The 22635-nt window shown below is 52.6% G+C and overlaps 2 protein-coding genes across 6 annotated transcripts in view; one reads left to right on the top strand and one right to left on the bottom strand.

Moving 5' to 3' along the window:
• The window catches only part of USP42 (ubiquitin specific peptidase 42), a 48833-nt gene extending 29273 nt beyond the window's left edge, over positions 1-19560 (top strand). For 2 of the 3 annotated variants that reach the window (XR_008419202.1, XR_008419203.1), the window contains exons 4-17: positions 15-125; positions 1726-1828; positions 2968-3035; positions 3980-4050; positions 4886-4968; positions 5974-6085; positions 6875-7015; positions 7191-7291; positions 8633-8786; positions 10197-10910; positions 11046-11140; positions 12717-14201; positions 15204-17474; positions 18550-19560. Coding sequence is in view for 1 of the 3 variants with exons in the window: in XM_053894128.1 (XP_053750103.1) it covers positions 15-125; positions 1726-1828; positions 2968-3035; positions 3980-4050; positions 4886-4968; positions 5974-6085; positions 6875-7015; positions 7191-7291; positions 8633-8786; positions 10197-10910; positions 11046-11140; positions 12717-14201; positions 15204-15505; positions 17431-17438 (3548 nt within the window). In the remaining 2 variants the exon portion in view is untranslated. The remainder of the gene's footprint in view (positions 1-14; positions 126-1725; positions 1829-2967; positions 3036-3979; positions 4051-4885; positions 4969-5973; positions 6086-6874; positions 7016-7190; positions 7292-8632; positions 8787-10196; positions 10911-11045; positions 11141-12716; positions 14202-15203; positions 17475-18549) is intronic. The other variant, XM_053894128.1, reaches the window with a different exon arrangement.
• A 197-nt stretch (positions 19561-19757) lies between these two features.
• CYTH3 (cytohesin 3) overlaps positions 19758-22635 on the bottom strand; it is a 119963-nt gene continuing 117085 nt past the window's right edge. For all 3 annotated transcript variants that reach the window (XM_053894130.1, XM_019422577.2, XM_053894131.1), the window contains one exon: positions 19758-22585. In XM_053894130.1, coding sequence (XP_053750105.1) covers positions 22513-22585 — 73 coding nt within the window. In that variant the 3' untranslated portion in view covers positions 19758-22512. The remainder of the gene's footprint in view (positions 22586-22635) is intronic.

Genomic DNA, 22635 nt, shown 5'->3' on the forward strand with positions numbered 1-22635 from the left:
CTGTTATCTTTCAGGTCACGCGGAAGGATTTTGTATGATGTGTACCATGCAAGCACATATCACCCAGGCACTCAGCAATCCTGGGGATGTTATTAAGCCGATGTTTGTCATTAATGAGATGCGGCGTAAGTATCATCGCTAGTAATTTATTTCAGTATTTATTAGGTAATTGGTCTTAATGGCCCAACTGGTCAAAGATGAGCCCCTGGTGTATTGCAGAAAACAAACGTCTTATCATACGTGGATATATCTTTAATTCATAACAAATTTTCAGTAAAATGTTTAGTATAGAAACACATTTTGAAACCCTAAAAGATGACAGTGGAATAAAGTATTCAGTTTAGAATAAGCAAATTTAAATTTTTAAAAGTCACTTTTTTAATAAAATCATTGGTAAGTTGTACAGTGATTTTTTTTCCCCTACCTATTTGGATTTCTATGCTGAGTTATACTATAATATTGTCCCATAGGTTTCTTTAAATATTTTTGGATTCGTTTCAATTCAGTGAATGAGTATTAACCTATAGCGTCAGGAATTATCAAACTTGAGTTAACTCTACTCTTAAAGCAACATTTAAACTCATAACTGAGCAAATTTGTAGATAGATTTTGCTTTTTCTATTTAATTTTTAAATGACTTTAAAATTTTCTTTTGCATTATAATGATCCTGATAGGGTGCGTGAAATTTTTTAACACACTTTCTGTGTGTTTTTGCAGTAAACTTTTACATCATCTTAATTAACTGAGTTAGGAGAAAAAAATGCATGCAAATAAAAAGGAAACCCTAACTGTTAATCTGGAATCTAGCTGCGTAATTACAGGGGTGGATAATTATACAGTGACAATCTATAATCCTTTTGCCTAAAAAGCTGCTCAAGATTAAGAGGTGTTCTATTGGCCCTTGGCTTTATTAACAGGCCAGAGGAGACAGTGCAAACATTTTTTAAACAGTGTCGGATCCCGGCAGAATTTTAGCCAGGGGTAATTTTGTTTGTTTAATTTTGTGTATATAAAGAATGATTAATATTTTTAAACTTAGACTTTAAGAAAATGCATTGCTGTTTGCACCCATATTCACGAGCTCACATAACCCCCTGACATGTGGTTGGATCATGAGATTGCCATTTGTGTAGGCAGAACTGGCGGAACACTGGCAGTTTCCTGTGACTCCAGCGAATTTGTATTTCTATATATTCATCTATAGAACTTGCTCTGTTAATGCTTTATTGTGACATTGTTTATACTCTTGCGTTTCATTATGTCATTCTGTCTTGCAGCTGCTCAGTTAGAAATAGGGCTGCAGGATGCGGCGTGTTCTGTGGGTTATTGGGACAGAAGCGTAGACATTTATGTTTGCCGTGAATTCTCTTAGGGAGCCCTAGCACCAAATTTAGTAGGATTGTGGGCACTAACGTAACATTGTGAACAAATTTTTGAGACCATACAGCCCAAGTTGAATTTAGTCAGCTATAATTTTATTAACTTGCTGATGACCTAGAGTCTCTGGGCTCTCAGGAGCTCTAGCCCACATGCACTCGTAATGGTCTTCAGGGGCATGGTTCTAGCCATTCTCAGGCAGTTTGTGTTAGTCAACTCATAAAGTAATTACAGGCGTTTTCTAACCGACAGGTGGTCACGGGATGGAACGTCTGGGGGGGGGTGGGGGCACAGCCGAGGTGGATTGTATGTGATGATAAAGCTCTGTCTTCACTTAAACTTCACAGGTATAGCTAGGCACTTCCGCTTTGGAAACCAAGAAGATGCCCATGAATTCCTTCAGTACACTGTCGATGCTATGCAAAAAGCATGCTTGAATGGCAGCAATAAGTGAGTACAGCAAAGCATCGCTCACGTCTTCCCTCGACATCGCTGGCTTACCGAGTTCAGTCTCGCCTTTTATGATGAATGCGCAGAGCTCTGTGTTGGCTTCACTTTTGACCTCGCGCTGCCTCTTCCTCACATGATTGCCATTATTTTTAAGTGGTTAGGGGCGCTTGGGTGGCTCAGTCAGTGAAGCGTCCGACTCTTGATTTTCAGCTCAGATCATGCTCTCACGGTTCGTGAGTTCAAGCCCCACGTCGGGCTCTGTGCTGACAGTGCTAAGCCTGCTTGGAATTCTCTCTCTTCCACTCTGCTCCTCCCCCTGCCCCTCCTCCCACGCATGTGCACACATGCTCTCAAAGTAAATAAAATAAACTTGAAAAAAAAATAAAGTACCATGTAAAAAAATAAAATGGTGAAAATATTTTAAAGGTATGCTTACTGTAACAATTTGGATTTAATAACCGGTGTCAGGGATTGGATATTGGTTTTGCCGTTACTTAATTTCTGAGCACCAACATCCCTTTGCAGATCTAAAACTAACCACTTCTCCTTTCTAGTTGTGCCCAGCATTTTTTCTGCTCATCTCCAGCCTATGAAATTTGTGTGTGTTCCCTGCATCTTAGTCTGGTCAGTTACCAATTTCTGCAGTTTCTTCCTTAAAATCTAAATGCAGACTCAAGAGGAAGATTGCAAATGCAACTAGGTACCAAATGCCAACCCACTTGCTGTTGCCTGAGCACAGCTGGTACGTCTCCTGTTCTGCTGGCCCTGCCTCGGCTGGGCTCCGCTTGCCCGGATGACTGACCCCAGAGCAGAGGAGAACGCTCCGTGTCCCCTGCCTTCACCAGCGGGGCCACATGCCCAGCGGCTCAGTCTTGCCGCTTGCTTCCAGCACAGGTGCCTGCCCCAGTGTCAGGTCCCTTCTCAGTACCGTCCTACCTCTTTCGGGTTGGCTCCCCAAACCCTCCCTGCGTTCTGGTCCGGACAAGACTCTTCTCCGGTGGCCTCGCATTCTGGTGTCTTTTATTTTGTGGCTTCTGATTTGAAGTCTCGTTCTTTTATAGAAGTCCATACTCTTAAAGCTTTGTCACAGCATCTGTAATTTTTGTTGAACTCTTGTCTCGTATCACTTTGTTTTTCAGATTAGACAGACACACCCAGGCTACCACACTCGTTTGCCAGATATTTGGAGGATACCTAAGATCTAGAGGTAAAGTCTTGTTTAAAAGTTGGTAAAGTGGGGGCGCCTGGGTGGCTCAATTGGTTAAGCATCTGACTTTGGCTCAAGTCATGGTCTCATGGGGTCTTGAGTTCGAGCCCTGTGTTGGGCTCTGTGCTGACAGCCCAGAGCCTGGAGCCTGTTTCAGATCCCTTGTCTCCCTCTCTCTCTACCCCTCCCCTGCTCACACTCTGTCTCTGTCTCAAAAATAAATGAACATTAAAAAAAAAAAAATAGTTGGTAAAGTGATACATGCATGTGGTTAAAAAAGTGCAGGCGGACAGGGTTAGCAGTGGAAAGTGTGCCTCCCAATCCAGCCCCGACTCCCAAACCCCTTCCTCAAAGGCAACCCATGTCTCAGTTTGTAGTGCATCCTTCCAGCACTCTCCTGTGCATGAGCACACTGGGGGTATATTGGATAGGCCTCTCTCATTTTTCTCTTAACATTAGAAATCTTGGTCCATTTCAGTACATGTGGGTAACAGTCTTTCACAGCCGAAGTAGAATTCCCCTTGAGCCCCCTTGTAACAATGGATAATGAGGTTGTTTCAAACTTTTTGTTATTGTTCTTACTGTCAGTGAATATCCCTGTGCAATGCCTTTATGTTCATGTGAAAGTGTATAAGTAGGATGAATTCTTAGGATTAGAATTTCTGCACGAAAGGGTATGTGTTCTACATCGTGGTACTGCCATGTCGTCCTTCCAGGAGGTTCTACCCGTTCCCTTTCCAACCAGCAGTGTGTGTGGGCTGCATTCTCGACGCTGACTCACACTGTGTGTGGTATTACAGTTGTTTGCCCAATCTGAAAAAAAAAAAAAAAAGTACTTTAATTTTTTATTTTGAAGTGGTATTTTTGTGTTCTGTCGTTTCAGTAGTTGGTAGTGCCATAACGATGACTCTTTGCTTATTCTTTGCATTTTATTTTTGTTTCAGTTAAGTGTTTAAATTGCAAAGGTGTCTCAGATACGTTCGATCCATATCTCGACATAACGTTGGAGATAAAGGTAAGTTTGCTAATTGTGGTGGTGAGATCAGGAGAAGGCAGTCAGACTTGATGTAACTTCGTCTGTAGTTCATTTATAACTCAGACTTTCACGTGCTACACGTGAAAATCTTACTACTCTGAGACTTGATTCAGAGGAGATCATGTCAGATTTGGAGCAGGTGTCTTACAGACGTAGAACACTTAATCTTTTTCTCGCCTTTGACTTTTCACTTGGCGTCATGACAAAACCAGAATCTGATGCCTGGTTTAGCCCAATTTAGATGATGGTAATTTTTTAGAAACTCTTTGGCTCCTCGCATTGTCTCAGCTCCTATTTTTTGTTAAGCTTTTTATTTTTCTGATTACAAATGTACTCCGTGCTTAACGATAGAAGCGAGAAACATTGCGGACTCGTAGGCGGTCCCGTCCCTCAGAACGAGCCCTTAACGGTGTGATGGAAACTGTTGCAAGCACGTTACTCATGCTTCCAGACCGGCGTGACGTCTCAGTTGGGCGCGTGACCGCCTCACTGCGTGTGCGCGGGGCCGGCCGTGCCGTGAGCGGCCGCCTGGCTCATGGCTGGTGCGTGTTCGGTGCGTCCGGTTCCGTGCTAACGGAAACGATGCTGCAGCGAGCGACTCCTCACGGACGGTTCGCTTTAATCTGCTTGTTCCTTAGCCAGCGGAGATCGCTGGTTGTGTACGGGTATGAACGTGAACATCGTGATGCCAGGAAATGTTCTTTTTCCCAACACACCCCCATCTGCTTTCATACCTTTGAGCCCTCTTTTTCCTTTCTTCTATCAAGAGTCAGTGAGAGGTGCTGTGGCGCTGACGCTTCTCCTCTCTCCCCAGGCTGCTCAGAGTGTGAACAAGGCGCTGGAGCAGTTCGTGAAGCCCGAGCAGCTCGACGGGGAGAACTCGTACAAGTGCAGCAAGTACGCGGTCTGCGCGGCGGGGCCGGACTCTCGTTAGCTTTCCTGTCGCCCGGAAGGCGCGGGGCCCCTCTTCCTCGAGGGCCACAACGCCTGGTGTCTCAGTGCTCGCTCTCTCTCGAGGGTTGCCCTTGGGAGACACAGCGGGCGCCGCCTTCCTGGGCAGGTTTGCCCTGAGCGGGAAGCACACGGCAGCCGCCGCGTGGGAAGGCAGGGCCTGGGCAACCGTCCGTGGCGGGCGGGGGAGGCGGTGATGGAGTGGGAGTCCCCCTCCCCCCGGGGTAGTTAAGGCTCTTTCTGGTTCTTACCCAGGATTTGGGGTAGTATCTGCTAGAAACCTCTAGTTTTGATTACTCATTAATGTGTTTGCCCGTGAAGTCAAGAGAGCCTGTATTTTAAGAAAGTCCTATTTCATAGGTTTTAATAGATTTTCACTTTAGCGTCAGGTGGTGTAGGTAACCATTATGAGGTACTCGTTTTGCCAGGAAAGAAGTTGCCTACTACCGTAGGCGTTTCTCCTTCGTTTAAACTCCATGGACATTCTAATCTTCACTTTTATTCCTTTTGTCTGTGGATAGGGCTTTGTCTGCAAAGAATTGTATCGGCCTGAAAATTTCAGTTTGTTGTGAACTGAGAGAAGTTTGTATTAACCTAATTTTAAAATTACCAGTTTACATGTGGCTTCTCAGAAATTGTTCTAGCTTCCTTTTTTCTTTCATGCTAATTGAGCAATCTCCCCTGTATTGTAAGTTTTAGTATTTTCACTGTTGGTTGAGAAGGCTGCTGTTTCTTAGCTAGTATCTTTCTCTTGGGTTTGGTGGGAAATGTTTGAAAGACATAACCAGGGAAAGACTAAAATACCAAAAATGTGTGTGTGTGTGTACACACACACACATATATATATACACACACACACATATATATACACGTGTGTATATATATGTGTGTGTGTGTATATATATATGTCTATATATGTCTTCCTAATCCTTTGTTTCTGTTCATTTCAAGGTGTAAAAAGATGGTTCCAGCTTCCAAGAGGTTTACTATACACAGATCCTCTAATGTTCTTACACTTTCTCTGAAACGGTTTGCAAATTTTACTGGTGGAAAAATTGCTAAGGTATGTAGATAACATTATTCATAACTTCTTATGTTGAGTCTTTCGAGACTTAAGTGTTGGTGACTAGTAAGGGTTATGAATGACCTGGCTGGACAGTTCTGTGACCAGGTCTTCTAAGTTCTCCTAGTATTCGGTCGTGGGCGAAAAAGTGTCAAAGCGTTGTGCTCGTGATGGTCTGTGTGTTTATGAGCGTGTGTACTTTGTGTCTGCTTGAGCTGGCCAGACTCTGTGATGATAAAACTGGTGCCTGTGCTGTGCGTTTGGGCCTCAGCGTCAGTGAAGGTGGGGACAGACAGGGAGAGCCGGTGTCACTTGAAATATTCGAAATCCAAAGAGGACGTCCCTGCTGGATCTCGCTCTCTTTTCACCAAAGCGTGTTTTCCTGTTTGTTCGTGGGTTTTGATGGCAGCACGCTGAATTTTCCTGTTTTCTTTCTACTTTCCGAAGAGTGAAAGTATCAGAAATGAGTAGCACGCAAGAGACTCCACAGTCTCTTCCTGAAATAGTAGAAGTAAGTGAGACTAAAGTCCAGAGGTAGCCTACCACTGCTCTCTCTCTCGGACGGGTTCAGACGATTCACTTGAGAGGAGATCCTCGTGTATTTAGAGGAAATCAAGAATGCAGTGGGAGCACGTTGAATAGGTGCGGGCGCAGGCGGGCTCCGGGCCAGTCATGTCTTCTGACACGCAGCTCAGCGTGTTAGGTCTCCGCGGGTCTCCACGTGCTTGTGCAGAATGATCTGTGCCCTCGGAAATGATGTTCCTTTTTCCCCTCTCCGTTTCTGTTTAGGATGTGAAATACCCTGAGTACCTTGACATCCGACCGTACATGTCTCAACCAAACGGGGAACCGATTATTTATGTCCTGTATGCAGTACTGGTCCACACTGGCTTTAACTGCCATGCTGGCCACTACTTCTGCTACATCAAAGTAAGCTGTGCAGATTTTGCTAATAACTGTTTCTCAAGGCAGCACTGGCATTCTTGGGGGGCAAGGTGGGACTTTCACAGTTAGCATATGAAAGCCCATTCTTCTTACGTTTCTCTTGGTTGGTGTTTCCTCTTGAATGCTGTCTAATCTCTCTTTCATTGGCTCTCTTTTGCAGGCTAGCAATGGCCTCTGGTATCAAATGAACGACTCCATCGTATCTACCAGTGATATTAGATCGGTACTCAGTCAACAAGCTTACGTACTCTTTTATATCAGGTATCCTCAGGAAACGCATTTTCGCATTTTCTGTTACGCCCTTTCTCTTCATCTCATCGGCATATTTAAATTCAGAATTTGGTTGTTTTTAAAACAGCAGCTCAGAGGTGCCAACAGAGTAAGGAAGGTCGTGCTTTGAGTACGGATTAGGAGTTTGATTTAGCTCCCAGCTCCTTGGCAGGTGGACAGTGAAACACGCAGAGGAAGGGCAGGTGATGGCGGAGGGGGGGCTGCTGCTGCTGGCGGCGAACGGCTCGGGCCTGGGCATGGAGGCCTCCCGAAGGGGGACTCTGAGGGACCCGGGTGTGGGCGCCTCTCTACCACCGAGCACAGGCAGCCGGTGACCCTCCTGGGCCGGGCTTGGGTGGGCGCCACTCACTCTTCTCCTGTGGCTGCTGCGTACTCTGACTCACTAATTCCATGTCTGGTAATGCGCGGCCTGGGAAAACGACTAACGTTTGCTCTGTGGCGTTCATTCATAGTAGCCGAAAGCTGGGAACATCCTGAAATCTCGGACGTCAGCAGGATGAGCTCATAAATTATAGCGTATCCATGCGTCGGACTGCTATGCAGCTGTTAAAAATGATTTTTATGATGCCTTTTTAAAAAATTTTAACGTTTGTTTATTTTTGAGAGAGCACGAGCAGGGGAGGAGCAGAGAGAGAGGGAGACACAGAAACCCAAGCAGGCTCCAGGCTCTGAGGTGTCAAGCTCAGAGCCCGATGTGGGGATCGAACTCACGAGCCACGAGATGATGACCTGAGCCGAAGCCGGAGGCTTAACCTGGGCCACCCAGATGCCCCAGTGCCTTTTTTTTTTTTTTTAAATGATACAAGAAAGCTCAATATATACGGAGAAAAAAGCAATTTGAAATTTTTCACACTGGTATTGAAAACATCATTATAGGCTAAAGCTTGGAGAATATTCCAGTAAATCTGAACAGTAGATGTCTCTGATGGGTGAGGCGAGGCACAGTATTTTTTTTTTTTTTCTAACTTCTGGATGCAGATTTTCTGTAATGGCATGTATTTATAATTAGAAAAAATGTAAACAGAAAAGAAAAATATCCTTCAGGTAGCGTCATCTTCAGAATACACAATTTAAAATACCATTTGATGGGAGTTCGAGTCCCACGTTGGGTGTGGAGATTGCTTAAAACTGAAATTAAAAGAACAAAACCTTTGCACACTTACCTTTGTTGTGAGCACCTGCCGCCCACCTTGACCCAGAGGGGACCCTGTGCAAAGCTCTGCATTGCAGCTACCTACGAGGGGCTAGAGATGAACCTCTTCTGGGAAGATGCGCCGCGAAACCCTAAGCGCTGTCACTGTCTGTCCCCAGGTCCCACGATGTGAAAAATGGAGGTGAACTCACGCATTCCACTCACAGCCCCGGCCAGTCCTCGCCCCGACCCGTAATCAGCCAGCGGGTTGTCAGCAACAAACAGGCCGCGTCAGGGTTTATGGGACCACAGCTTCCCTCTCATGTGATAAAGGTAACGTTGCACAGGTAGCATCATCTCTGTGTTGTGTTTGCTTTCGCGTCATTCAGAGCCTCTTGCTAACGTTGCAGCAGTTGCCGTGTCCTGGTACGACTGGATTTCTTGTCCGAAAAGATTCTTCCAGCCGTGTTTTATAAAATACTTCAAACACACAGATTTCAGTGTGTGGAAGTAATGATGAGGAAGAAAGTCCGGGTAGAAGCAGGTTTAAATGCTAGAGCTTTTAGCTCTCACTTTGGACTTGCGTTCACTTCGGGGACTAAATCTTTGGCGGGTGAGTGCCAGACTCCAGGAGAGTGACCCTTTCGCAAAAAGAATTCTTTCAGTGTGTCCATCTAGCCCCTCAGTAGTGTGGCTCTGTCCGCCATCCAGCTGGGTCGGGCACACTCCCCGGTGGCCTCTTGGAGAATCCGTGGTCTGCTTGGGTGACAAGCCGCCCGAGTCTACGGGAGGGAAGGCCTGACTTGTGCTCACCTTCTGTGGTGACTGCGGACAGCCGGCCCGCGTGTGGAACCGCCCCCGCCACCCAGACTGCGGCTTTACCAGCCTTTCAGTTCGAGTGTAGTTTGTCTTGAATCGACAGACTGTCGAGCTGTACGCTGTGTTTTATGGACGTCGGACAGGGTTTGGGATGGAGCCAGAGTCACTAATCAGATGCCTCTGGGAGCTGGGAAGATCACGGGCTCCCGCACTGGGCTCTGCTTAACAGTGACATCAGGACACTGGCCGGCTGGAGAGCACGTGCCCCGTGTGGCAGGTGGCTAATACTGATGGTTCAAGGTGTTTGGTTTTCCTTCCCGTGAAGCCTTCCAGTGTTTCTTTAAGAAAACTTCGCGAAGGCCAAACAGAACTGCTCTGTGAACGAGGTCTCACCCGTGACTGCCAGTTTGCCCCTCGAGGTTAGAGCAGCGCGGGTGGGGTCTGGAGCAAAACACCTGTGAGTAGGATTCAGAGGTGACAGGGCAGGAGGGGGGCATGGTGCCTGAAGCAGCTCTTGCGTGTCTGCCCGTGTGACCCGTCTCCCCGGCTCCCTTGGCCAGTGGTAATTCTCCACGGGCTGGCGCTCTGTCTGTACAGCGTTGGGCTCCCGAGAAACACAACCGAGGTGAACGTACGCGTCTCCGTGCCTCAGGGGGCCTGTTCGTTTCTGTCAGATCGGAGCAGAAAGGATCCGGTCTGGGGTTGCTCTCTGACTGCGATAGTTGTCCCAGTGTGTTGATTAACCCATGGAAAGTTCATGGTGGTCGGGAGTGGACAAGAGGAGGGGGTGTTTCTCGGTGTGGGGAACTTGGTATTCCAAAAAAGAAAAAGATGAGCAAGATGGGAAGGGCCCCCCACCAGAGTGGGTGCTATGTCTGTGACCATCCCTGAGGCTCTCAGCAGCTGAGGTCTTCTTTCTTCCAGAACCCACCTCACTTAAATGGGACCGGACCATTGAAAGAAGCACCGAGCAGCTCCATGTCAAGTCCTAGTGGAAATTCCAGTGTCAGCCGGGCCGGGTCTGTTAATGCTTCGACTTCTGTTCAGAACTGGTCCGTTAACAGGCCCTCTGTGATTCCAGAACATCCCAAGAAACAAAAAATCACGATCAGTATTCACAACAAGTTACCTGTTCGCCAAGGCCAGTCTCAGCCCAGCCTTCACGGCCCTTCTCTGGACACCCCGAGCAAGCCGGTTCCCTCCTCCACCGTCACCAGTTCTGCAATGCAGTCTACCTCGAGCGCATCTATGACGGCAGTTTCTAGCAAAGTCACGAAGCAGATGACCCCGAGTGAGTCCTGTTCTAAGCCTGTGATGAACGGCAAGTCCAAGCTGCGCTCCAGTGTCCTGGTGCCCTACGGTGCCGAGTCGTCCGAGGAGTCTGACGAGGAGGCAAAGGGCCTGGGCAAGGAGAACGGTCTCGGTACGATCGAGAGCTCGAACTCTTCCGTGCAGGATGCTGAAGACGACGAGGCCTCTCTGCTCGAGCTTCGAGAGCCTGTTGCTCTAAATGGTGCTGAAAGTCCAGACAGCGACCTGAAAGAGAACGGTCTGCCCTGCGATGGTGCCCGCTGCCCAGTCCAGCCTGCCCTACCCTCAGAAAATCCCTTTTCTAAGGCGAACGGTCTTCCCGGAAAGGTGAGCATTTTGGGGGTCAGGCAGGGGGCGGGGGGGAGCTTTGCCTCGACTCTCACATACAGCCGCTCGCTTGGCTGGATTTCAGGAGGCGCCCGGCGGCTGCTAGAGCTGAGAGAGCTTTGTTTTTTGTTGTAGTCGATGCCCGCTCCCCTGCCCCCTCTCCCGGAAGACAACATCTTAGAGACCTTCAAACTCGGCAGCAAAGTGAAAGGCGCCACCGAAGAGACAAGGTAAGACGATCAACAGCGAGGCAACGAAACCCCGCAGCGGGCGATCATAACTGCGCCCCGGCGGGTACGCTCTGTGAACTCTGCGTGAGCCTTCCCGTGAGCCTTGGGGAACCTGCGTGGACCTTACCGTGAACGATGTGAATAACCTGTAGAATGTGTTAAGTGCCTCTTAGGAAAGAAAAAATTTATCGGGCTGATAATTTTCCCATGAAAACGATGTCCTCGAGGTAACGTTTTCTCCTGCCCAGCCTCGTGTCTCGGCTTAGGGATGTCACAGCCCGCTTCTGAATCGGACACCTAGCACTGACTGTCTCACTTAATCCTTCTAATGACAAACACATGGAAGACTCGAGAGTATAGGGCAGGGCTTCTGGACTCTACCAAGTTGCAAATATTTTGTTATGCTCCTTGTACAATTCTGAAATTGCATTCATAGATGAGAGTGTATCTCCCCATTTAATGTTTTGTTTTTTTAATTGGTATGTGTATTTTTTTAATTTTTAATTTTATTTTCTTAATGTTTATTTTTGAGAGAAAGACGGAGCACAGTAGGGGAAGGGCAGAGAGAGAGGGAGACACAGAATCCCAAGCAGGCTTCGGGCTCTGAGCTGTCAGCACAGAGCCCGACGCGGGGCCCAGACCCACAGACCGAGAGATCAAGACATGAGCCGAACGTGAGTCGGATGCCCAACCGACTGAGCCACCCAGGCGTCCCTCCAACCGACTCAGCCACCCGGGCGTCCCTCCAGTTTACCTTAAAGAGGAGACAGCCTGAACCCTCAGTGACTTTGTAATGATTCTCCTGTTGTTTCTCTCCTAGTCTAGCTTAGTTTGCCCCCAAATGTAATGTGTGTGAGGATGGCCGTAGATGGTTGTATAAACACAGCCACGTGTGTATCGTAACCGAGTGGGTGTGTACACGCAGGCTCAAGAATCTCACTGACACGCTGGAGTAACTTGTCCTGTACTGATCTCATCTGTGTTCTCTCTCCCAGGTATCTTCCCACGAAAAAGTGGGGCCACTGTAGGGTTTTTATTGTTTGCTGCCAACTTGCATTAACCTTGACAGTGCCTCGGGAGCTCTGTAGCAGTCGAGGGCAGAGTTCGTTTACCACAAGAAGGTTTTCTGAAGCCTCCCTGATTGCTCCCGGTTCATAAGTAGTTCAAGGAGCTGTTGGCTCTGTTGGGAGGCAGCAACTCTAGCTCTGAGGCTCAGGAGAGACGCAGGAGGAAAGTCCGAGCCTCCAGCCATCGTCCTGCTTTCCCGATGCCTCATAGGTACTAGGGATTAGAAGTGTATCTGAAGACAGAGGAGCCTAGAACAGCAGAGTTACCGTAGCTGAGAAGCGGGATAGTAGATGAGCCTGATAGGAAGATTTTTATTTTTATTTAATGAGGGAAAGGGAAAATGCCGAAATTTCCAAAATGGAGAAGCCCCATATCGAGTAGAGCCAGGTATGTTAAAGGCATAGATCATTTAGTCAGTGAAGGTCTTGGAAGTTTTTGTCCCCGTGGGCTCTAGAACAATGGAGCCAATGACTGATGTGTCGATTTCTCTGTTTTGCCGGGGCTGCAGTTCACCTGGAGCCGAGGAAGGTCCTGCAGAGGGTCCCGGCGCAGAGCTCGAGCCTGGCAGCCCCTCTCCTGATTCCCGGGAGAAACCAGAGACGCTCACGAGTCTTAGCAGCAAATTAAAGAAGGCCTCGCCACCCTCGGACCCCAGCATCCAATCTACCAAAGAAGAAGTCTCTGAAAACATTGCAGCCAAACCCGAGGAGTTTTCGCCCGGTGCCGACGATCTCTGCGGCAGCACCAGGAACGGCGCGGGGGACGATCCGCTCCCTAAGCCGTGCGGCCCCGGGGATTTAACAGACGACCAGAGCAGACCAGCCCAGGCTGCATCAGGGACGCGCACAGACAGCCCGCGGGCCTCGGCCGCCGTGGAGGCGGCGCAGGGTTCGAGCCCAAGTCCCCCGGCTCGTTCCGAGGGCGCCTGCGAGCACGAGCCCTTCTGCGTCAGCGGAGACAAGCGCGCGGACACGGACACGGAGGGCCCTTGGAAGGGCACGGGCGCGGGCGCGGCCGCCTCCGACCTCCCCTCCCCCCAAGTAGACACGGGTACAGAGCATCGCTCGGAAGGGGGCCCCGAGCAGAGTCACGGTGAAAAACGTGAAGAGAATAAGGTGGGACAGAAAGTTCCAGATCGCTCTCCGGTTAAGGAAAAAATCAGTATCCTCAGAAGAGTTGACCGAGGACATTACCGCAACCGAAGAGATCGTTCCTCCAGCGGAGAACGCGCGAGGGAGAGCCGGAGCAAGACCGAGGACCGCTACCACCGAAAGCGGCGCTCGTACACGAGGGAGCGGCCCAGGCAGGACCGCTACCGGACGGAGCACTGCGGCGGGAGCCAGCACCACCCCTGCCACGGCGAGCGGGCCAGCCCCGGCGAGCCGCGCTCCCTGGCCAGGTACGGCCACCACCACCCTCGGAGCCGGGGCGGCTCGGAGCAGGAGTGGGGCCGGTACCACCACTCGGAGGGCGAGCACCCCTGGGCCCGGGAGAAGTACTACCCCGAGAAGCTGCGCTGGGACAAGTGCCGGTATTACCACGATAGGTACGCCCTGTACGCGGCGCGGGAGTGGAGGCCCTTCCACGAGCGCCCGTACGACAAGGCGGCCACGGCCGGCCGGCCCTACCGGGACTGCTACAGGAGCAGGAAGGGCTGCGAGGCGGCCGCTAAGGGGAAGGGTCGGCACCGCTTCAGCCCCCGCGCAGGCCCGCCCCCCGCGCCCCTCCCCTACCCCGAGAAGCACCCCCACGAGAAGATCGCGCCTGGAGCCGAAGCCGACACCTGTGACCTCGCCGGCCGGTTTCACGACCACGAGAACGTAAAGTCGCGGAAACGGAGGTACGACAGCCTGGAAAACGGCGACGGTCGCGGAGAGAAGAGAGCCTGGAGAGGCGCACAGAAGGAGCCTTTAGAAGAGCCGAAAGCGAAGAAGCACAAAAAATCAAAGAAGAAAAAGAAATCCAAAGACAAACACCGAGACCGAGATTCCAGGTGAGGGAGAGGCCGCCGGCGCCCCGTGTCCGCTTCCTGCGCCGCGTCCCCACCTCCGCGGGCCTCGGAGTCCCCTGCCGTAGATCTCTGCGGGCTGTAGCCCCGCTTGTAAGCCGTGTCTTACTTCACGGGATCGGAAAGTGCCTAAAAACCTCTTTTTCCAAAACGGTGCCGGTTTTGGTCCGCGCTCGATAATCCGCGGGAGTAAGTGTGCGGTGGTCTGTACGTGGGAACTTGGGAGTCTCTGACCTCGTAACCGGTGTTCGTAATCTTACTCGGCAGATGTAGTTCCCGTTTTCCTACCCGTTACCGTTTCCTTCCAACTCAGGGACCGCCAGGCGGGCAGGGAGAGGAGGCCACCGTCCCTCGGCGTTTGCCGGCCCGCCGACGGCGCGGGTCCGGGACGAGCACCTGTCGCCCCGGCCTGGTCCGTTCCTCTGGCTCCGTGTCTCAGTTTGCAGTCTAGTTGGGAAGCTTGTTTTTGTATTTTTAAAAAGCTAAACGGGTCAGAGATTGTCTGGAAAATGACTTCTCCGTGACGAGATGACTGAGGGCGAGCGGCGTTGCTACGCGTCTTAACTAGAGATGTGACGCCTCTCGAGACCGAGACCCCGGGGCAGGATCACCAGGAGCCGTAGGTAGACAGCCGCCCTTACCCGAGGGGGACCTCCCTCCCTCCTCGGTGCCTGAGGCTCCGGGCAAAAGCATTTTTTCCCCTCAGCTACTGGTTTTGGAGAAGTTGGCGAAAGCCTTCCTCTGGACCTGTGGCCGACGACCTCAGCCCCGGGGCAGAGCGGAAGGCAGGGCGGGTGGGGTCCGGGTTGGTGAATTGACACCCCGGACTTGAAAATCCCCTGCGGGGAGCGCGGCACAGCGTCGGGTAGGCTTCACCGGTGGGTGTGGGTGTGGGTGTGGGGGTGGCGGGTGCCAGGCCAAGGACCGGGCCTCTCCGAGGCGGTTTTGGTTTTGTGGTGGTTTGAGTTGTGGCTTATTCCTCTGCAGGCATCAGCAGGATTCCGATCTTTCGGTCGCGTGCTCTGATGCCGACCTCCACAGACACAAAAAAAAGAAGAAGAAAAAGAAGAGGCACTCGAGGAAATGCGAGGACTTTGTTAAAGACTCAGAGCCACACCCTCCCAAGGCCGCCAGCCACGAGACTGTTGACCGTTTCCGGAGAACGGACGGCGCTTTCCCCCTCACTGATGGGCTGCCTCTGGAAGGCGTTGGGCCTTTCTGTGAGAAGAGAAAACATTTAAGGATGGGAAGCAGGGATGACAGGTGTCCTCTGTCTGAGTGTGGCCAGGGTAAGAGGCGATACTTGGAATTAAGAATATAGAAAGGATTTCTTGCTGACACGCGGGAAGAGACCCTCGCGTGGCATGAAAGGGCGGACCCTCCGGTAGGAGCCCCGCCGCCCCGGTCCAGCCCCGGCTCCCAGGCGGAGCGCGGGCTTCGGTGGCGCGGTGTGGGGACCCGGAACCGGTCCCTTAGTGCTGATGGAGAACCTCGGTGACGTGGAGCCGGGCTCAGCCGAGCCTCTGTGACGAGGCCGCTGGAGGTGGTGGCTCTGGGGGTGTGTGTGTGGCTCCTGAAGGACCAGAACTTCTGTTTCTAAGCCATTTCTGATAGAAACGTTTTCACCGTATTTTCTTTCTTAAACGTCTAGACCTCGGAGTGCGAGCTTAAACTCAGTTCGAGGGCTCGGGTCATCAGGCACATCCGCTGTCGCTGTCGGCCGGCCTCTCTCTCGGGGCACCTGGACTGCGGGGCGCTGGCTCCTGCTGCGCGGCTCCCCCCCAGGCCGGGGGCGCCGCGGGGGCTGGATTCTTACCGCCTGGCGCCGCGGTCTCCGCCCTCTGCCCTCGCACCGCACTTAAGCCGCCCCCGTCCCTCAATCCGGTTTGTGCGGGTGACCCACGGGCCGGGCGAGGTGTCCCCGCCCGTCCCCGTGTGGCCTGCCAGCTCGGAAAGGCTTTCCGGGTTTTAAATGGCTGGAGGCACCCGAAGGGGAAGACGGTTGTCCTCTGGCCTTTTGTACAAACGGCCCCAGACGCCTGAGGTGTGCTCTTGGGACTTTGATGCGGCGTCTTGGTGACCCAGAGGCCCTTTGGTTGTGTGTTTCGAGGGCAGACCGGTCCCTCCAGTGGCCCCGGTCAGCGTGGTTGTTGACCGAGGAGGGACAGATGGGCCCCGAGCATGAGGGAGGCAGTGTCCCAGCGGGAGGGACATGGGAGGCTCAGGGCGGAGAAGCGTGGCCATGGCCGGCCAGACGGTGACGCGGGGCCGTTGTCTGCCCTGGGCTTTTTTTAAGGTGTTGATGATACGGAGTTTCAGATCGGTGTCCCGTGACGCTTTTGGTGATTTGGGAAAGGGGCTTGGCCTGGTGAGGGTCGAGTCTCTTCTGACCACCGCCTAGTACTTGGGAGGAAGTGGCGGGCGGCGTCCCAGCCGTTCCGCCTGTTGCCAGACCCTCCCCCCCCTCTCCCTGGCTGCAGGTGCCTGGTGAGGACCACGGTCGGTGGCCGCCAGCACACAGAGGTGGCTCCGGAGGGAAAACGGGTTGAGTGTGAGCCTGAGCCGTTGGCATTTGGGGGCCACACGTGTGTCCCTAGGGGCTGCGATACGCCTCTGTGTCGAGCGGCGGCCCTTTGTGTCCTGGGCGATGGCACTCGAAGGCTGGTGTGCGGCCAGCGCTTCCGGGGAGAGCAGACGGAGGAATCCGTGTGCCTGTCCCATCCTGTCCTCTTCAAGGACAGGGACCACCTGCTTGGCCTTCCATGCCAGACATCCCTGTCTTCTGGCTGAGGATGACAGACCCTGTGGCCCACCTGCCACGTGTCCCCTGTTCCTGGTAACTTGACCCGTCAGACTCCCGTCTTCCGGCCCCACGACACGCTGCCTGGTTTCTTTGGCCTGAGATCTGCTCTCTCCTGCGGGGACAGTGCTGACGGGTGTGGGCGGAGAGGGCCCCGTCCCCACAGGCACGGCTTTCGGTGCATCTCAGCCATCACGGAAGGTCTCGTTTTCAGTAGAAGGCTTGGCGACAGTGCGCGCCGGCTCGTCTCGTCCCGGTCCCGTGCTCGTCCCGTGCGGGGACGGGTTTCGGGCAGCGAGCACCCAGCCGCCGAGAAGGGGTTCTGATTGTAATCACTTGCGCCCACACAGCAGCAGGCACGAAACATTCTGCAAAACCGTCATTAAAATCTCTTTCCTGATCTTTGCTTTCTAGGTGATTGAAAACTTGGCCTCAAAACAAAAAACTCACTAGTTATGGTAAGCGGTTTTCTATCTGTACGTTTCATAATTGCTTGTGGAGGCGCCGCGGGGACCAGGCAGTGGCGCGGGGAGCAGGTGCGGGGGGCTCCCCCAGGCCGGCGCCGCGCGGAGCCGCGCTCAGACCTCGGCCCGCCTCCTCGGGTCCGGCCGGCCCCGTTTCTCCGGGCGGCGCCACCCGGTTGCCTCCTCCTCCCGTCGTCGTAAGAAAACGAGGGAGGGCGGAAAGCGCCAGGATCCACACAGACGGAGGAGCCCCTTTCCGCCGCCCGGCCCGCCCCGCCCCGCCCCTTCGGCCTAGGAGAGCAGCCCCCTGGAATCGCCGTCCTACCCGCGGCCACCGGTCCCCGTGCTTCGGGAGCGAGGGCGTGGCGGACCCCACGCCGGACACGCTCGCCTGCTGGCGCCCGGCCGGGAGCGCCGAGTCCGCGCGCGCCCCCAGAAATCACAGTGATTTCGGAAGGACTCGGCGTTATCTGAGCGAGGTCGGGGCGCCTCGTGACCGATCGGGACTCGGACGGCGCCCGGCGGGTCGCTCCCGGACCGCGACGCGGCGGCCCGGGGGGAGAGCAGTGCAGGTCGGCGGCCCGCGTCAGCCGAGGGAGGCGGGGGAGCGAGCCCTTCTCTCCGGAGAGGGGACGTCGTCCCGTGCGGCTCCCAGGCCGCAGGGGGGATTTGAAACGGATCTCGCTGAAGTGTCTGCGGAGGATTAACGTGCAGTTAACTAACCCGCTCAGTCCGTGTGTCTTAAGGAAAAGACCGAAGCCTGATTAAGGACTCGGGCTCTTCTCTAGCGAGAGGGGATTTAAGGCCGGAGAGGATCAGCGGCAGCCGGGCTCCGGCCCAGCAGGTGGCTCCCTCCGCACGTCCGTCCGGAACAGCCCCCTTCCTTCTCCGCCCTTCCGGAAGGCAGAGGGCCCGCGGTCGGGAAGAAGCGCTTCCCCAGGGAGCCCGGACGGTGCGGGAAGGAAGGCAGGCCGCGACTGGGGTGGTGGCGGGGGAGCCGCCCCGCCGCCCGCCGCCCGCCGCCCCGGGAGGTACTAACGCCCGCTGCTTGCCGCCTCTTGTCTTTCAGATTCAGCGTGTTCAACAGAAGCCATCCCCAACCCAGCTTAAATTATAAATGTAGAAATAACTCTGTTCAAATCTGCGTGGTGCTTCTTTAGTAAATACTGTACAGATTTTACCATGGAGGACTTTTTTTTAGTTTTTACCTTTTCTTAACTCCCCTTATTCCAAACGGACGAACCCTTTCTACAACTGCTGACCGTTGTAAACAGCGTGTACATAGATCCCACGGACAGTGACGCCCTGGACTGGAACATCTCAATGCTGCTTAATCAGACTCAGGTGGACTGCTCGCATTCCATGGAAAAGCTCCTGCAAGCCAGACCTCCGGTGCGAGAGCAGCCGGGAAACCATGGAATTAGTAAAAGTACAAACAAACTGACAGTGTGCATATTTAATTTAAAGACTTATTTAAAGATTCACGAGCTCTCGACTAGACTTGGGAGCAGTCTGTTTTCTGTAATGTCTGATACTAGAAACTAATTCGCTTCATATTTTAGTTGTATTCAAGATTTGAAAATGTATTTTATAGACAAGTTCTGTTTTTGAACTTTGTGGAACTATTCCAATCGATTTACCAGTTATGATGAGTATTTACATTATGAATGTATAATCCAAACATTATTTGTAAAGCCTACAGTATGTTTTTATTACTTAACACTTTTTTATACAGTGTCTCTTGTCTTGACTATGATATTGGAGTCTGAGTTGTCAGCTTGGTCCCTTAAAGTTTCTAGTTACAGACAAAATCATACTGTGATTTTATTTTTAATATGGATATGCTATCAAACTGTGATACACTTATAATTCACTGGTCCTGCATCAGGAGACGGAGTGGGGAAAACTGTATTTAATACAGTTTGTATCTGAATAATCTGTATGGTTTATACAGTTTGTGTTGTTCAGAGATGTCTAAAGTTTGATCTTTGTTTTTTTAAAGATTAAAAAAAAGCACTCGCCCCACTGTAAATACACAGCATGTAAAGTTTATATAGTATATAAATGGCAGCAAATTCAACACCTTGTGTCCTCTTCTTTACCGCTGTTTTCCCCGTTTGCTCAGCAGACCCTTCTCACCTGTTCCAGAAGCGTCTGGAGCCCAAGCCGCCCCCTCCCCTCCCCGCCTTCCTGGGCCTGGAGGGGGGTGGGGGGAGGGGCGGGGAGCAGGCCGCCGGACCCCACAATCTATTTTCAAGAACCAAGTCCCAGACGGTCTTGTCCGAACAACGCCTTTTTTTATTTTGTGAACACGGTATTTGCAATTTGACGGCCATACACCCTCCAATGATACAACAAAATATCGATGACGGGGTATTTCTTCATGCAGGATGTGAGGGTATATACACTGAATAACAAACACTCCGGAAATCTCTATGTACATTATTTACATATTAACTATATTTACCGTAAATAGAAATGCCTAAGAAAAAATAAGAAAATGGGAAGTCACAACATGTGGTTTCCGGTCTACAACAGACCTAACTTCTCCGCAAAGCACATCTCTATAGATCTATGCATTTTAACTTTTAAAAATATGCATTGCTTTGTATGAAGCATTAAATGCTGCTTCATCTATAAATAGCTCCTATTTTGACTCCGTTTGGTACCACGTTAGACCGTTCCAGGATGTGCCGCGATCCCGAAGACACTGACGCTCGCCTGGGTGAGGGTAAACGGAGCCCGGCGGGGCCGTGGCAGCCGCGGTCTTCGGCCCAGAGCACCCCCTTCTCCGCCTCCCGCCCCTGGTCTCCGGAGGGAAGCTTGTCTTTGGCCAGAGTTGGGACTAAAATGCTAGCACTGGGAGGACGTGGGGGCAGGGAGGAGAGACGCGGCCACCGGCCCGCCTGACGGCGTAGCGGGGTGGCCGCCGGCCTGCCCCGCGTTAATACTGCCACGCAAAACCCGGAGTTAGAGATCTCACGGAACACTGACAGCAAGTGACAGATTCTAAGCACCACGGCCTCCGCACGGTTCCCGGGAAAAGAGCCATCACGCGAGGCTCCTTCACCGGCGACCGGAGAATTCCTACAGGGGTTTCCCAAAGCTCGCTTCTCCCAACCCTACCGAGGCCAAACCCCGAAGACCGAAAGCCTGTATCCCCAGGGGCCTACCCGGGGCCGAGAGAGGGAGCGCAGCCCCCGCCCCAACCACTGATCCCTCGGCGCCCTGGGCAGCCCGGGAGAGGGGCGGGCGGCCCCACTGGTCGGCGACGGTGGGGGCGGCGGGCGCGTGCTCCGGGCGCCATCGGCTTTCGTGGAAGACTGGAGGCCAGAGTTGCATATATGCCAGCCAGGCATTTCAAGAATGCGGACTCGCCTTTCTCCAAAACTAAAGTTTCGAATTTGAGGTATCAGGACGGTAACAAAGCCTAAAAGCTCGGGAAGGAAACAAAAAATCAGTTTGAGGCGTGTCAGAGAGGCCCGGGCCCAGACCCCTTTGCATCCAGCGTGACTTAAAGCTACGTCAAGGTCAGTGGTGCCGAGGCCAGGGGCCCACGGCCAGTCAGTGTCAGCACCAAGGCAACTCGCAGAGCAGTTACTTCTACTTAAAATCTTCACGTAGGTGCCGACGGTCCGGTCCGAGGTCTGCTTTCTGGGACTTTCATTTTGCACAGGACAGCTCGTGACCTCTAAAGGGCACAGACACGGGGACCCACCGCCGGAACGTGGCCAAGAGGGTCCCGGCAGCATCCGTCACCGGCCCCGCCCGGAAGAGGCAGAGGCACCGCCCCAGCGCCCAGCACCCCAGCCTCGCCCAGCGGCGCCCCCGGCCGGCTCTGAGCCCCGTCCTCCCTCGGGCAGACGTCCTGAGCACCTGTTAGATCATCGGCAGCCTGACAACCGTCTGATTGTGGATCTTCTGAAGTTCCACCACCAGCGTGCATCTGGGCTTTCACGCTATTTACAGGAGACCCTAAGTGCCACGCACCTTCATCCCACAGCGCGCCCCTTCCGTCCTCATGGCAAGAGATTAAAGTCTCTAAAAACGAGGAGTAAGATCTGCTCTGGTTACTCGTCTATTCATTATGCTAAGAGATCTGGTCAAACTAGTAGGTCAGTAAAAGAAGTGTCTGTTTTGCCGAAAGGTTTTAAATAGTGAAGACCGGTCCGTCAGTCTGAACCACGCACGGTTCCACTGAGCCACACGCAACTGCTGGTTGGGGGGCCAAAGTCCCACAGCGGCGGTCTCACGGGGCTCAACACACCCCCTGTGTGTGACCGCGGCCACAGGATTCACACCCAGAACCAGCACTTACATTGTAACAATTGGCCTTTTTAGAAAGTATCTGTGGGGCCACAGAGTCTGAGCTGATGACGAGTCCCCCGGGATCTGGCCACCTGGAGCCCGGCCCCTGCCCAGAAACGTCCCTCCACCCCGAGGACCACCACGAAAGCACCCACATAGCCGCCCACGCCCCCCCCACGCAGGGCGGCAGGTGCATGTATAGACGACTTCTTCAGTGCACAGTATATACTTGCGTCCACGAGTTACATTTATAGCTGCCATTCTAAAAATACTAGTGTTAGAAAGTAAGTATCCTTCGTTATAATTTCAGAGTATAAAAAGGCATATAAAAGCTATAATCCTATATATCTGAGAAAAAACTCTGAATAAAAAAGTGGTAGCGTTTCCTTTCTTGTTCAGATATAAAACAGCGGCTTCTGGAACGGCGAACGCTGCCACGGGTGAGCCAAGGGCGGCACGACTGGCACGAGGTTCCCTCGAAGGAGCCGGCAGGCGCCACCGCGGGCTGGGACCGGGAGAAGGGCATCTGGACATCGGCCGCCGCGCACAGAAGGCTCCTCGGGGCTCGGGGCGGCGCTCCCACTGCGCACGCGCCGTCTCCAGAGAGGAGGCGGGAGACCGAAGCGGGGCCGGCGGCGCTGGGGGGGTCGGGGGAGGCTCCCAGTCACTTTCCGTCGTCGTGGAGTCTTGGCTTCTGTTTTCACCGGTTCGGGCCAGGAAAGATCTATTTCTTATTGGCAATCCTCCTCTTCCTCGTGGCCAACATGTCATAGAAAGGATCCCTGCTGATGCTCGCTCTGGGGGGGGGGGAAGGGGGGGCGGGGGAGGAAACCCTCAGGTGGGAAGC

This window comes from Panthera pardus, unplaced genomic scaffold, assembly GCF_024362965.1.
Source record: "Panthera pardus isolate Hobbes unplaced genomic scaffold, ASM2436296v1 HiC_scaffold_4, whole genome shotgun sequence".
Lineage (NCBI taxonomy): Eukaryota > Metazoa > Chordata > Mammalia > Carnivora > Felidae > Panthera > Panthera pardus.